This window comes from Nelumbo nucifera, chromosome 5 (assembly GCF_055504915.1).
Source record: "Nelumbo nucifera cultivar China Antique chromosome 5, China Antique-T2T, whole genome shotgun sequence".
NCBI classification, from domain to species: Eukaryota; Viridiplantae; Streptophyta; class Magnoliopsida; order Proteales; family Nelumbonaceae; genus Nelumbo; species Nelumbo nucifera.
This window is the reverse complement of record NC_142653.1, coordinates 60,555,901-60,571,468: the sequence shown is the minus strand read 5'-3', so window position 1 is coordinate 60,571,468 and position 15,568 is coordinate 60,555,901. Positions and strand designations below refer to the sequence as shown.

General features: G+C 38.7%; 1 protein-coding gene across 4 annotated transcripts; it reads left to right on the top strand.

The window, feature by feature from the left end:
• Window positions 1–2,871: 2,871 nt before the first annotated feature.
• On the top strand, window positions 2,872–14,893 carry LOC104588559 (uncharacterized). 4 transcript variants are annotated; one of them, XM_010246541.3, is made up of 3 exons: window positions 2,872–3,165; window positions 11,073–14,475; window positions 14,595–14,893. In XM_010246541.3, exons 2-3 carry the CDS (start codon window positions 11,146–11,148, stop codon window positions 14,598–14,600), a joined length of 3,336 nt encoding a protein of 1,111 aa, XP_010244843.1. In that variant the 5' UTR covers window positions 2,872–3,165; window positions 11,073–11,145; the 3' UTR covers window positions 14,601–14,893. The 4 variants fall into 4 exon arrangements, with proteins under 4 accessions (XP_010244843.1, XP_010244841.1, XP_010244842.1 ...); XM_010246539.3 differs by having other exon boundaries at window positions 2,873–3,165; window positions 11,073–14,893; XM_010246540.3 differs by lacking the exon at window positions 2,872–3,165 and adding an exon at window positions 3,216–3,357 and having other exon boundaries at window positions 11,073–14,893.
• The last annotated feature ends 675 nt before the right edge of the window (window positions 14,894–15,568 follow it).

The following is a 15,568-nucleotide window of genomic DNA, read 5'->3' as shown; positions in this document are numbered from 1 at the left end:
GCACGATTAAGGCTTTAACGTTGGTGATTTGGGTTTGAATCATGTTAGTTGCATTTTTTACATATAAATGCACGATTGAAAACATGTCAATCCATATGGACTATGGAGTATCATAATATATCACCCATGCCATTGCTATATTTTAGATAAGATAGTTTCGATTTTCGGTCCTCGACTTGGGCCTAGGCCTAGGTTCAAAAGTTTGGACTCTTTTATTTTTTAGGTTGGGCCCAAGCCTATCCCTTAAGTAGCAAATACATACCATCATAAATACATATATAGCACATATTTGCATTATACAATAAAACACATATTTTATGACAAATTTTGTCATGGGACTAACTAATAAATCCAAGTCCAAGACTAACCCAAGTGTATCAAATTTCAATGCAGGTGGGAGGTTGGGCCCAAGTTGAACAAATTAGACTTAACTTTGGTACGAAGCATTAGGTCTAATGCAAAATGGTCCAATTGTTTGGGCAAGTGGGTTAATCAATGATTTCATAATTAAATAATAATAAATTAAAAAAATAGATAGAAACACAAAAATTAAAAAATACATAAAATTTTTAGAAAATTTTGAGATATCTAAGATATTATAAGCTTATCATATCAAACAAAAATAAGTGTGATATTGGCCCAAAATGAGATTGCTTCTTTTCAAGTCAAATAGGTCACCACTTTGTGTCATGATTATATAATAAAAAATAAAAAATAGATAGAAATAAAAAACTATAAAAAACAGAAAAAGTTGTGCACATCTCTAATATCATACATTTAACATATTAAACAAAAATAAATATGATAAATAAGAAGTATTTTTATTAACAATAAAAATGAAATTTAAAATCTAAATACCCCATCACACCATGCTTTTATTATTTATCATTTTTAAATGGTTCTAGTAAGGACATTGAAATTATTAATGTTATTTGAAATTACCACGTGCAATGCACATGCATATTTACGAGTATATATATATTTCAAAGCTTATAGTTATGATGAAAATCTTGTTCGGAAATATCATTTTTGGTTAACTCATTGTCATTTTTTCTTAATCTTTTTGAAGGAAAGCGAATGGACAAAACACCAATAAGGAGAAACCTATGATGCATCTACCACACCGTGCAACAAAAAGACATGATTGATTGAATATGATAGTAGACTTTATTAAAAATTAATTGTGAAAATTCATTTTGTGAAAAATGAACAAATAATTAGTGAGCCATCATAAATATGATTGGTTGAGATCCGATTTAATATGCAGAATGCAGCCAATATTAGTAAATGCACCATAAATCATCTCCAACAAATCAATCAAAGGAACCATAAAATGAAAAACAATCCTGCTCAAGAATTTGAATGGGTATATCCAACTTGCAATGTTCTTATTAGTTAAATCCTTATTAAACAAGCTTAAATCGACAAATTCAAGCTGGCTATGAAACCAATCCTCCTCCCCTAACAAAATTAATTGGTTTCCAATTGGACAAAAGAAGTATTTCCACTAAAGCTCATTGATTGACAGAGCCCTTCCCATAAACAGCACTTTTCAATAAAAAAAAACCCTCAAAGAGAACATAACTGCTCACCACCTTGGAGGAATAAAGCTGATGTGGAAACGTGGCCAATCCATAAGAGTCTATCAAATCAAGGGTCATGTCTGGTCAATTCGTCACCCAATTGCCCTAAGGGGTCGTCTATGGGCGCCCAAAGGGACACCCAGGGGCCGCCCCCATAAAGCCTGTCCCTTGCAAAACCCTCAAAGCAACACCGTAGCCGTTGAATGGACTTTTGCCTGGTTAGCAACCTTGGTGCATTAGGAGATGCCGTGATGCCAGTACGAATATGCTACTTGCTTTGTACATCCATCGATGATTGATACCACCACCATTACAGGGGCATTATTGTCAATAAAGAAAGATGTAAGGGCATTTTGGGGAGATCGTTCGAAAGCGACGTGTCATTGCCTAATTGGTTGGGCCGAGAATTTAATGCAGCTGCTTGGACCCAGGGGGAAGGAGAACGCACCGCGAGGTGTCAACGTCAGAGGACAAAAATGCCCTTCGTAGTCGTCACCATCTCATCAAAACATGTGACGTATTCCAGATGGCGCACCAGTAGAGGGAGCGTCAGACTGACACGTTTCGTTTCGTGCGGATATGATGGTCGACATATGCCCCTCAACGCTGACGTCTCTCGTTTCGTCTCTTGTGCCACGTAATTGGTTTCACGTTTCTTTATTCTCATTAATTTTATTTCCTTTTCTAATTGATAAAAAATGCTGAGTTGCTAGGCTTACGATTTCTTTTTGTGCCTTGCAATTTGCAAATCATCTTGCACCCCAGATTTGGAATATCGTAAATTCATCTCGTATGGTTAGCATTTTTGGCTATTACACTGTAGAAGCACAGTACTATCATACTATGAATCGTACTGGGCGCTCAAAGGTACTCCGCATCTAAAGGGTCCTTGTTGTCCACGTAATAGGTATCAGTAGAAAAGTCAAGGAAACATGGGGCCACTGATCGGACGGTGGAAAATGGAAGTGGGGTTTGGAGGAATGGTAGGAGTTGGGGGTAGGGGATAAAAGCTGACAGAGTGGGGCTTTCAAATGAAAGAGAGATTAAACAAACGAGCGTCGCTGTCGCGGGGAGGAAGTACGGACGGATGAGTCATGGACTAAAAGTTAAGCGGGGGGAGGGAAAAAAGAGAGAAAAGCTAATAATTTGGTGATCCGCACGAACGTGTCAAATGGGGCCCACTCTCTCAGGACGGGAGGGGCTTCTGGGGCCCACGAGACAGGGGAGGGGAAACGTGGGGCCCACATCTGGGGTTGGGTTGGGTTGGCTGGCTGGCTTGCTTTGGCTCTGCCCATCCCACTTCGTCCTTTGTCTTCTCGTCAGTCCTCTCCCTTTCTCCTGTCTGACGCACCACCGGCGCCGTCAGTTTGTCTCAGACTTTTCATTTTCTCTCTTTCTCTGTCTTTCTCTTTCCCTTTCTATCTCGCCGTCGCTCTCTTGCGGGAAGAAAGTGGAGATCTGGTTGGGTGGCTGCCAATTTAAAGGGTTTTGAGAGGGCCGCTGTGGTGGACTTAGACCGACTCCGGGGCAGCTTTTTCTGGTCAAGTTGTTTTGGATTGACTGCATCCCGATTTTGGACCAGGTTCATCTCTATCTATGTATCTGTCTCTGTATCTTTGTTTGGTTTTTTTCCCTTTTCTTCTTGAAATGGGTTTTCATTTCTGGGTTTGTTGTTGAGTTTGGGTGGTTTAATGGATTGAGGAAGTCAAGTATGGATGTTTTGTAGGGGTTTGTGGAAGCCGGAATGTTTTATTTTGTTAGGGTTTCATTTCAGGTATAACTCCAGTTTCGTGAACTTTTTGGAAGGTTTTAAGATTCTTCTGTTTCTCTCTCTCTCTCTCTCTCGCTCTCTCTCGCTCTCTCTCGCTCTCCACACACACACATGTACAGTGAGAATTGGGGTTTGGAGGGTGTTCTAGTTTTGTTCTCCATGCTTTTGTTCTGTGAAGGTTGAGGTTCTGGCTTGGCTGAGAAGTATTATTTGGTTCTCTGTATGTTTTCTCCAAGTAAGAATTGAGGCCCTGCGGATCTCGAGTCTGGTAGCTCGAATTCTTTGTTAGATTTGTTTTATGGATGAGCTTGATTTTGATTTGTTTCAAGCTTTCCTCTTCCTTTTCTTAGGTAGATATCAAGTGGATTCTGGACATGCCTAGTTGACTATGTGGTTGCTGGGTATTAATGTTTCCAAATGAATTAAGATAATAGGGTAGAGAGTCTAGGCTGTCCTCTAGTGTATACTTTGAGCATTTTGGGTACCCTCTTTTCTGCGTTGTTTGCTTAAGCAGTCACTGTAATATTTTTGCTGAGTCGGAGACATTAGCATGTCGTGTGTTCAGTTTGTACAGTTGCAGGTAAATAATTTTTTTAGCTAAATAATTGATACCTCTTATAGCTTGATAATTAATTCATAGTGTTCTAGTTGAATGGTTAATGGGGATTCTATTGAGGAAGTGATGCTTTGATTTTGTCCTTACATCAATCAAATTTGTTTAAGATAGTCAAGAGTCTGCTTTAAAGGTGAATGTGCTTTTCAGGATTAAAATTTGAGAGCTCATGGATGCAGATCGTCAGAATTTCCAAGTTTTATTTTATTTTTTATGATGTGATTAAAAAAATGTATAAAACCATGCACTTTCTGGGTTGCTTGGCTGGGGGATTTGTTCATTTTGCTTTTAAAGTTGGAAAGTTGGATTATTTGGTTATAGCTTCCCATCATCAAAGGCAATATCTAAAGAAGAAAGTGATACATGAGAACAGAACCTCTTGTTTTTATCTCTGATGGATGAGGACATTTTGAGTGATTTATCATACACTCTATTGCAATTCTAGCGCATTCAAATCATTCTGAGTTTGACTAAGACCACACATTTTCCTTTGAATATCTTTTATATTTGCCTTTTAAATTTTGCGCCGTTGTGTTAGGGTTTGTAATTTGTATGTGCCCTCTTCACCTCATAGATCACCGTGACGAAATGCCTTCAGTTTGAACTGATGTAGGAGCATCTTTCTTTCTTTTATTCTTAGTTTTTTATCAGTAGGAAGGATTCTTGTTTCGTTGCTATAAAAATTATGAGCATGATGGAAATTGTTACAAGTTGCAACAACCAATGGAAAGGTTTGACAGTTTTTTCCCCTTTTTATTGTTACATTTATTATAAGATCTGGCGCAGTTCTGGATGAGGTTGAATTCTTCAATCAGCAGGCCTTAATAGTGTACTTAAGGATACTTGCCTATTTGCAGTTGACTGATTAGTTTCCACCAACTAGTTTGGCTATTCCAATATGGAGTCAATCTGTTGATACAATGTATTTTCAATGTGAAGTAAGTGGTTTTAAATATTTGAGTTGGTTTTAACATACACTTGCTAACTTGGCACGAAATAGGCTGTAAGATGTGTGCATTTCCTGAATCAGCAAGCCTTAATGGTGTACTTAAGGATATATGCCTATTTGCAGTTGATTAATTGGTTTCCACCAACTAGCTTGGATATTTTAATATGGAGTGAATCTGTTGATTCCATGTATTTCCAATGTGAAAGAAATGGTTTTAAATATTTGAGTTGGTTTAAAACTTGTACACTTGCTGTCTTGGCATAAAATAGGATGTAAGATGTGGATTTTTGAAAATGGGCGAGAACCTGTATAAGCCGATGTGGAGTGTGAAGATATATTAGTTGGTGTCAACTGTCAACAAGTGCATTGACAATTGATGTAGAGAATTTTCATTCCCCTATAACTTGGGATTGGCGTTAAGGGTTGGTATTGACTTGTTTTCCTGGTTTTATCTTCATGGGATGTATGTTTGGTGGCCGCTTCATGTGGAGTGTGAAGATATGACATGAAAAATGGTGTCATATATGAGTTAGAGATGACATGAAGGGTTTACATGTGGTTGTGATTTTGCTGGACTGGATCCTAAAGGGAGTTCCTTAATGATGTATACAGTGGTGTATTCATAAATAAATCATATAATATTTGCTGGGGCAGCGGAGGTGGATGTTTCATATATGAGTTAGAGATGACATGAAGGGTTTACATGTGGTTGTGATTTTGCTGGATTTGATCCTAAAGGGAGTTCCTTAATGATGTATACAGTGGTGTATTCATAAATAAATCGTATAATATTTGTTGGGGCAGCGGAGGTGGATGTTTCATTATGGCAAAGTAGCAAGAGGCTTAAAAGCCTTTGAGGGATGGTGGTTGTGTTTGGCTCTCCTTTTGTCACAATTGCTTGACCCCTCTACAGACACCATGGGGAAATATTGTGCTTGGATGTGAAACATGTTTAAGGCTACAGGCATTACCCAGTAGAATTGGAGGGTCATTTAATGTTCCTGTAGGATCAAATCATCAATATTCTCTTCCAAATGATTTGCATCTTCGAGGACATTACTGAGGAAATGTCCTTGAAGGAAAAGAAAATGATATTACTAAGTCAGTGTGGTTCCAACAAGGTGCACTTCATCTAGGGTGGAGTTATGGAAGTTTAGTATGGACTCTGTAATGGCTAAGCTCTTATTTGGTATTGCTCTCTACTAGACTCTAACGTTTATCACTGATCAGTGATTTCTGGTGGCATTAGTTTGCCCAATAAGCAAACTTATAGTTGTCTTTATTTGATGAGGTTTAGGTTTCATGATTATGTTGTATGTTGTATGTTGTTGTACTTTTGTTATCTAAGCCTTGACAACACGAGGCATGAGGGGGCTAGACAACATGAGGGGACACTATCTTGGACAAAAATAAGTGTCTTAAAGACCTGTTACCATGCAAGTGTGCAATCAAGGATTGAGACACCAAAAGAACTTGGGATTGTTCAGGATAATCTAGCCATGTGCAACACAGACTGATTCAGCCCAACTCAAGAAGATTATGGGAATCTTGTAAATGGATATTCACACACAGTTGGCAAACCCGTGTTGTTCCTCCTGGAGCCCAGCTCATTGTCTGCATCCTCATAGAAGATTCATGAACTCCATACTTGAAAAGGGAGGTATATCTGCAGCTGAGAATTATTCTTGGAGATGGGGATATTGGTATTTTTTGAGTTTTTTAAATTTATTTTCTACTTTGTAGGTGTCATAGGAAGACGGTTTTAAGTCTCAGAAATTTACTGTTCCTTGTAAATTGAAATTATTATTTATTGCAATTTCAGATTTACTGTTTTTAGTAATTCTTGTAATTGCTCTATATAGTAAAACCATGATTAACTATTTTTAATAATTTCTGCTCTCTCTACATTTTATTAGGATTAGTAATGAGATATTGGAGATTTTTTAGGAGTAAGGGTCCTTATTTGAGTGTATTAGTTACTTGTGGGGGTTTGTCTTAGTTCTAAAACAATTAGAACCTAGAAGTTGTTATGGGTCATCTTTTGAGTCCAAATTGGAGTTTGTAAAGGGACATCCAAGTTCCTATGTAAGTCTATAAGTGGTCATTAATTGAAAAAGAAGAGTTGATTTGACAAGTTTTCTTTAGTGAATTCTAGTTGTTGCCAGGTATTTTTCTCTTTCTTTTTCTTGTCTCAACTATTTTGTCTTCTAAGCATTCTATCTCTCTACTGTTTACTATAACATCAAGATTTTTCTCCTTTCTAATCTCTAGTTCATTCATTAGTGGACAACAAGCTTTCTACTTGCTTCTCCATCTCTATTCTTTATCATTAATCACCTAAATATCCTTTCACTACCCCACAAAGCTGAGCTGTTTACCTGGTCAGTCAACAATCTGGTGACTCAACTAGTTGAAAAGCTTAACATTTTGACCTGGTCAATGTCATGACCCTCATGGGTCAAATATTAACTATCTTTTTTCTTCTTTTTTTTGTAACTTTAGCCATTTTCATTACTAATAAAAATATTTTTTATTTACACATCCCATCACAAGATCTGAAATTTGTACAACTCTCTTTTTTTGGTAATGGGCTACCCAACAAGGGGTAGCCCTTTCCCAGACCCCTATATACCCCTCCTCCCATACTAGGTGAAGGTGGGACTTAATCCCATGTCTTTGCTACAAGCGGCCAGAGACCAATGATTTAAAAGGCACGCCTAGGTGCATAGGCGAGGCGCATTTCAAGGTATGCGCCTCACCTAGGTCCTAGGCGCAATCCTTTTAAAAGGCGCATGCTTGGTGCGCCTCAGCCCAGGCGTGCACCTTTTGAAAATTTGACGCTTTTTTGCCTTTTTGAACATAGCGGCTAGGCTGGGGGCCGCCCTTGGACCCCCGTGCCACGCCCCTCGAGGCAAGCCTAAACAAGTCCATGTTAGCTCTTAAATTCTTAGTTTCCACACAAAAATAAAACTAAGAATTTAAGAGCTAATGTGGACTTGTTTAGGCTTGCCTTGAGGGGTGTGGCACAAAGGCGGCTCGTAGAATCAGGAATGTAATATGTTTCATTACATTAACTACGTGAAGTAATGCAATTGAGTGAAAAAAGAGGTTGGAGGTTTTAAATGCTTGAAAATGTTTTATATGTTTGATTTTATTTTTAGATTCTCATTTGAATATGCTTTACATAATTACATCTTATGTTTATGTATTTTAATTTTAGATAATAGGTTTTTTAAAACATTATTTTAAACTTTAAGTTTATATTTTTTATTAATATTATGCTTAGTTTTTTTTTTTTGAATTTTTGGCATTTTTTTGAATTTTCTGACTTTTTTTTTTTATTTTTTAGCATTTTTTTATAATTTTGCGCCTTGCTTCAAAAAGGTGTGCGCCTCAGGCACAAATTGACCCTTGCGCCTTGCGCTTTTAAAACACTGCCAAAGACTTTACTGGTAGACTATCTGACACCTTCAATTCGTAGGATTCCCTGCATTGTCATAAACCACATAATATATAATATTAGAGATGCACCAAAATTTTTAACAAATTTTTTGTATTATCTCAAGTCTTAATATATTTATTATTTAATTATGACATCACATGTTGACTTATTTGACTTAGAAGTTGAACCACTGACCCACTGCCTGGACAGAAAGGCGGTTCTGTTTGTGGGCCAGTTTTAAAATCAATGGGATCAGGTAGCAATGGGATCTGCTGCCAGAAAAATGCATGTTAACACACCAATGGCATGGCATCCATCAGCACATCAGGAACATCTTCCCATGAAAGTAACATACAAGTACAGGAGATGTTCTTGATGTTTGGCTGGATGCTTTGCTGTCAGTGTGTTAACCTGCTTTTTGCTGGCAGCAGATCGGGATCGGTCAGGTACATGTTTGAAGAGACCTTTTCAAGAAACCAATTCATGAATGAGGTCTACTTAGGTGAATTACAAACAACACTTCAGTACAAAGTGATCAGCCCCTCAGGTCTCTGGAACGGCAGATTGCAGAGCTTATTTATTATTCTGCTATAATGAATGGTCATATCTACATGGCTTATTAAGATAAAGAAACTGGCCTTTGAAATTGACTGTAAATAAGATTTTCTAAATGAAGAACATACCTAAAGAATCAGTTGGTTCAAACAGAAGAGGATGAAAAGTCTATTGACTCTCAAACAGGTGGCCAGGTGGAAGTGAGCCTTAGCTTTATCATGGGCCTAAACCCGTTCAGCATCCCAGGAATTTTTTTGATCAATAAAATTAAAGCTTTATTTGATTTTTGGAAAAGAATAGATCATATACAAAAATGTAAGTGTCCCATATGATTATTAGACCTCCCCTCCCCACCCAACGTCACTATTAAGTATTAACATTACATTTGTGCTCAAAGCAACATCTCAGGAGCTGTTCTATAGCAAATTAGTTATCCTCCAAAGAGAGAAGTTGCACTTCTCTCTTTTTTTTTATTCCAAGAAAGAAATTTGTTAGTAATATATCATGCCAAATTAGAAGTCTTGCCAATTAAAGCAAGTTCATAAAGATATTTGACTCATACTTGTAGGTAGTGGAGTGAGCACAATCTTTATAGAACTAGTTTACTACCTTTTGATAAATACCATGCCTTCCATGAAGGCCAATTTTCTGTTAAACCTCTCAGTCATAGGATCCTAGGTACTCTTTGATTTGCACCTTTCACTCAAGGGCAAGCCCAAATATAAGTAAAATACATATATCTTAGGGTAGTTCCCTAGGAAAATCAACATATTCATGAGAAGAAAAAGAAGAAAGAATAGAAAATTCAAAAAATATAGAGGCTGAACCCCTATTTTTGTTATAGGAAAAGAAGAAAAGGTGAAAATAATAAAAATAAACTGTTGCTAATACAACAATTAGGCGAGAGGCGAGCCACCGAGGGAGCCGTGTTGCCTAGGCGTCGCCTTGACAACTATGCCTCTGCCGAATCCTCCACCCTGGGTCCTGGCTCACATCATACATCTCACATTTTTGGAGATTTATCCTTATACCTGACATAACCTCAAACCAAATAAGAATTTTTGGGTCTTTCAGTTGCAATGTTCAAGAGAATACCTTAATAACACAAGTTAGTAAAGTAGCTAATGTTAGAACGATAAGAAAATTAATGTACGAAGCCACAAGCTGTAACTGAAACTGAACTTTGATAGTAGCTCTATGGGCGACCCAGGAAGAGCAGGCATTGTGGGAGTGATTAGAGACCATCATGGTTTGTGGTAGTGATGTATTCAGGTCCAGCTGGCTTAGGAGGTTCAGTCGAGGCAGAAATCATGGCACTTCTATAAGGTTTGAGGTTAACACAACAGCATTGTCTCAGATTTGGATGTTGAAGGTGACTCACAACAAGTAATTCATTGGGAAAACCGGCAAAGCAACTCAAAGAGCACCTTGGAATTACAGACATGTGTTTAGGGAAATTGATGTGATTGCAAAGCAATTAAATTCAAACTTCAGCTGGTTGAGAAGAACTGCAAATGGCGTAGCAGATGCACTAGCTAAACAGGGAGTTGGTAGGCCAAGTCCTTTCTGGGCAAACTTGTAAACTTTGTTACTGAAGGGTCTTGGGTATTGCCAACAGGTGTATTAAGTTTAATCTTTAATACTGTGGCCACAGGTCTTTATTTGGACCTATCAATTGTCCTCCCAAAAAGGGGAAAAAGAAGAAAAACCAGGAACAACATTTGGAATAAATCTTTAAGAGTCAACTGTAACATTGATCATAAACCACCTTTCTCAAAAAAAAAAAAAAAGAAAAGAAAAAGAGCATTGAACATAGACCATTAAAGCATAACAGTTGTGGGAATTCTAACTGGCCAGAACCTGACTTCTGATGGACATTGGCCACATAACTGACATCAATTATGTTTTCTTGCATTGTTAGCACTGGTTTGCTTCCCATTTTTCTCTAAGTACTGGATTTTTATGTTCCTGGTAAATGAATGTAATAAAAGCCCCATGTTCTTCCATTCTTAAATCTGAACTTCATATGTTTTTCCTAATCAAAAGAAAATTCATATCTTTGTAAGCTATGTATTTAACAAATTTATTTTGCAGAAAATGTACTTTTCTTAAAATTGAGGCATGAATGCCTGACCTTCATTTGACTTGTAATACTGCAGGAAATATGATCATATCTGGTGCTTAGCAGCTGAGTCTCCAAGAGTGTGAAGAACCCAAGGTGGGAGTTAAAATATGAAGCTGGAAGACATTTTCACACAACTTGAAATGATGGATGGGTTTGCTAGCATCCCTAGTGTTGAAAAGCTGGTTTGTTTTATGCAGCATGAGAAATCCTACAACACAAAAAGTGTTGTTGAAACAACTAATCATTTGTCCACCATTGCTGGTATTTTAACTGCTACGAAGAATATGGATTACCTGAAGCAATTTATTGAGTTGGGTGGCTTACATTGCTTAGACAGATGGCTTCAAGAAGCACAGAAGTATGGGAACATAAATTCTTCTGACAATAATGTAGAGGATCCAATAAGTACTGTGCTGGAAGCCCTCATAAACTTACCTTTGGACCAGCATTGTCTGAAAGCATGTGGAATAGGTACTACTGTTATGAATTTCCTTTCTCACAAAAATCCAAAAATTCAGGGGAAGGCAAAGAACTTATCTGATCAATGGGCGAAATTTACTGATAAAGAAAGTGCATTTGAGAAGTGTAGGGATCAAACTAGTCTTGACCATGAGAGCAGTGCTTGCAAGGGTGAAATGCTGCCAAAAATTGAAGGGGAACATCCAGGTTATGGGAATACTGTACCTCAAGATTTTCCACCTGGGGCATGTGTGAAAGGAGATGCAAACAGCTGGAAGTCACATCATTCATCATCCATTTCAAGTTCTAGCACTTTGCAATTTGAGGCTGGAAAGGATGTGAAAGATAACATTTCTGCTGAAGGAACTTCAGGCACAACTTTTAGCAGAAATTGTGGTTTTACATCTTCTACCAGTGAAAAGGATGTCGCAGTTGATGGGAGTCCAAGGAATCGTGAAGCCCCTGGAAGTTCCTTGGAAAGGACTGTCTCTGCACATGTTTCTGAAAAAAGTGAAATGGGATCAGAGACTGGTATGTCCTGTTGCCAAGAAGGTCAGAAGTTGGCTTCTGGGGAAGAGAAAACTAATCAGGAGAATGCTGGTGAAGATGGTGCATCCTTGATGCCGTTGGGGCTTGATGATGGACACTCAAAAACTGAATCTTCGTCCTCCAACTCAAAACATGTCATCCTTCCAATTTCTTCTTCAAGTGATAGCTGCCATAAAACATCAATGGATGCTGAGTCATGCATTGGAAGTAAAAAAGGAACTGGTAAGAATAACTCTGTCTGTATTGGCTTCAAGTGCAGCCTAGCAGAATCTCCAGGAAGAAAAATGACTTGGGGATTATCAGAGCATGGATCATTGGATTATTGGAAAAAAATCATGGAGTGGAAGCCTGAAAAACAAATTGGTTCATGTGTAACTCCAAAGGCCACTTCAGACACTTCTGCTGCATTACTTGGACATGGTAATATTGGCAGAACATCCCAAGCTGTTGAAATTCACACTTCTGTCACATTGCTTGGAAAACAAGGTAATCCAGGTAAAACTTCACAAGCTGTTAAAGTTTCGACAGAATGTGATGCTGCAAAGGTGTTAGAAAAAATTGCAGAAGAAAATTCTAGGGTCCTGGAGAAGGCTGATGGCCCAAAATCCAGGCTGCTGCAGCAGAAAAATGCAGAACGTGTAGCCAGAGAAGACACAGAAATGGAGCTCACATATGAGATGGATGATGCATTGGAGGTGGCCCGCCGGGTTGCAAGAGAAGTGGAGAAAGAGGTTGGTACTTACAGGGAAGCCTCAGGAAGCTCCTCTTCAATAGAGGACCGGAATGGTCATGCAATCCATCAAAGTACTGCTGATTCTTTGGGACCTAAGGCAAAATTTTGTTCTGAGGAAAATGTAGACAAAAGTGAGCTATGCAGTGAACAAGAGAAGACAGATAGTTGCTGTTCAATCAAGGAGGAGATGGAACCAGAAATATCAGCCAGAAATCAAAATCCATGCATGGGGGTGAAAACCCTGTCACAAGAGATTGGTCCAACAATTGTCCATGAAAAGAATGATGGTGTCCGTGAACAAGAAGCATCTAAGTTGACTACAGCACCTGAAGATGAAGCTCCCGATAACCAGATAACAAGCTTTCGTGGCTTTGATTTGAATGAAGACATTAAGACAGAGGAAGCAGACCCTGATCCATCAGTGACTGAAACTATTTCTTCTTGTCATGTAAATGTTTCAACACCAATTCCTGTAGTGGCCACCTCAAGGATTCCTGCTTGCTTGCCTAAGGCACCATTAAAATTTGAAGGGGAGCTAGGTTGGAGGGGATCTGCTGCAACTAGTGCATTCAAGCCTACCTCACTTTTCAAGACTTCCAATAAAGAGAAGGCATCTTTCACTGATGACACCAATTACAGCTCGAGACATTCACAGGGTTTTCAGGGTATTGACCTAAATGTAGCTGATGGTGGAGATGATTCAGTAATGGAATTATTCCCAGGAAAGCATGCTTCAGTTTCCTCAGCACTCCTTTCTGGTGAGTCATCTCTGGAAGTTGGTTCAAAACGAGCGGAAAGATTAAATCTGGATCTTAATCGTCTTGGTGATAATGAAGATTACAGCCCACAGCTATCGTCTGAATGGAAGACAGAAAACAAACATCATCTCCCCATTAGTGGGGCCTGCAACCCTTCTCCAACATTTTTGAAGCCATCTGTTAGGGATATTGATTTAAATGATAATCCATCCATTGGAGAAGCTCGCAATGATGTTCCCAGATCAAGTGAAAGCATCCAATGTTTGAGAAATGGGGCATTAAATGGTTCTGCTTTCTCAATCATGGGAACAACTGTACAGCTAGGTTCCAATAATGTTATATCTGCACCAACATCTGCTTTGAATTCTGTGCAGGCTTTTGGTCATGATCATGACAGAAAGGAGTTTATGCACCCATCCCAACCCTTTCTAATGGCTGGGCCGGGTGCTATTCCTTCGGTTGAGCAAGGAGGAAAGGTGGTTGCTCTACAGCCAACACTAGCTTATGCTCCATCTCCTGCTTTCTCCTATAATAATGGGTTTGCTATTGGTCCTTCAGTCCCTCTCCCATCCACTATATACCCGTCAGGTGTTGTGCCATATATGATAGACACACGTGGGGCCACTATCATACCACAGATATTAGGTTCAAGTACTCTACCCACCTATCCAAGAGCCCCTTTTATCACAGAGATTGCTGGTGGACCAGGTGCTGGCAATGTTACTATTGTAAGGCCTGGTCTTGATCTCAATGCAGGGGTAAATACATTGGAGCAGGAAAGCAGGGGAGGGAATGTCAGACACTTGTTTATTCCTGCAACTACTACATTAGTGGAAGAGCAAATGAAGTCCTTTCAGCAAGTTGCCATGTCTGGCCCACCCATGAAGAGGAAAGAACCAGATTGCGGGTGGGACTCTTACCAGATTGGCTACAAACAGGTGACTTCATGGCGCTAAGTATCTACTTTCTACAGCTTACCAAACTCACAATTATATTAAGGTTAAGAGGGTTAGGTCTTTATATATAAATGTATTCATACATGTCGCTGCTGTTGTAGATTTGACAGTGCTGAACTGGATTCTGGACTTGCATACATAGCCATTTTGACTCAGACATCCTGCAATTGCAGCATGAGAATCCCTTAAACAGAATGAGTCCAGTTATAGGGGCTAATGCTTCTCCTTTTTTCCTTCTATAATTTGTTATTTTACCACTTATGAAATCAGTCTATACTGACTAGTTCTGTACATGTTACATATTTAACTTTTAACACATGCGATCAATCTCAACTATAAAATGAAGATCCTGCAACCACCATCTAGAGCCATGACACTGGTTGGTGGTATATTCTTAACAGTGCTCTGTTTTTTTTTTTTTAATTTATCCTGTACTAATCTTTTTTGACGCCACTTGACATTATACATTAGTACTTGGTCTACTTTTCTTTCCTCTCTTGACAGTTACCCGGGACGGTTTGCATTGAATATTGGATAAACATGTTCAGCTTGCAAATATTTCTTAGCCTTTAAAATGATTCTGCATTTATTCCTCTAAACTTAAAACTGTTTATATAAGCTGCCCCGCCCTCCCCCTTTTCCACATTATATCCTAGCATCTCTGAAAAAATAAAATTATCGCATGCTTGCTGCATGGGATTTGTGCACCATGACGAACAAGCTTACAGTGGGGCATTCTGCTCAACAATATGTACACTTTTGTGGAACCATGTATTGACCAAGTATATGTTTGGCATCGATGCTGATGCTGCATAAACGGTGCTGTATATGTGGGTTGGAAGCACTATTTTCTGAGAAAAATGTTGCTGCCAGGTAAGACGTTTCCTGGGGCAACAACACCACCTTCTGTTTGGTATCAGTGCTCCATATCTGTTTTCAGCACTTGTACCCGTTATAGGAAGTCCATGTCACTGTCACATCATCATGTCTTTGTTGACAGCAACGGGCTCCAAATTGAAAAAATGTCGAATTCGGTGTTTTCCCATACTACGTTTTCTCGATTTCCAAGGTGTAG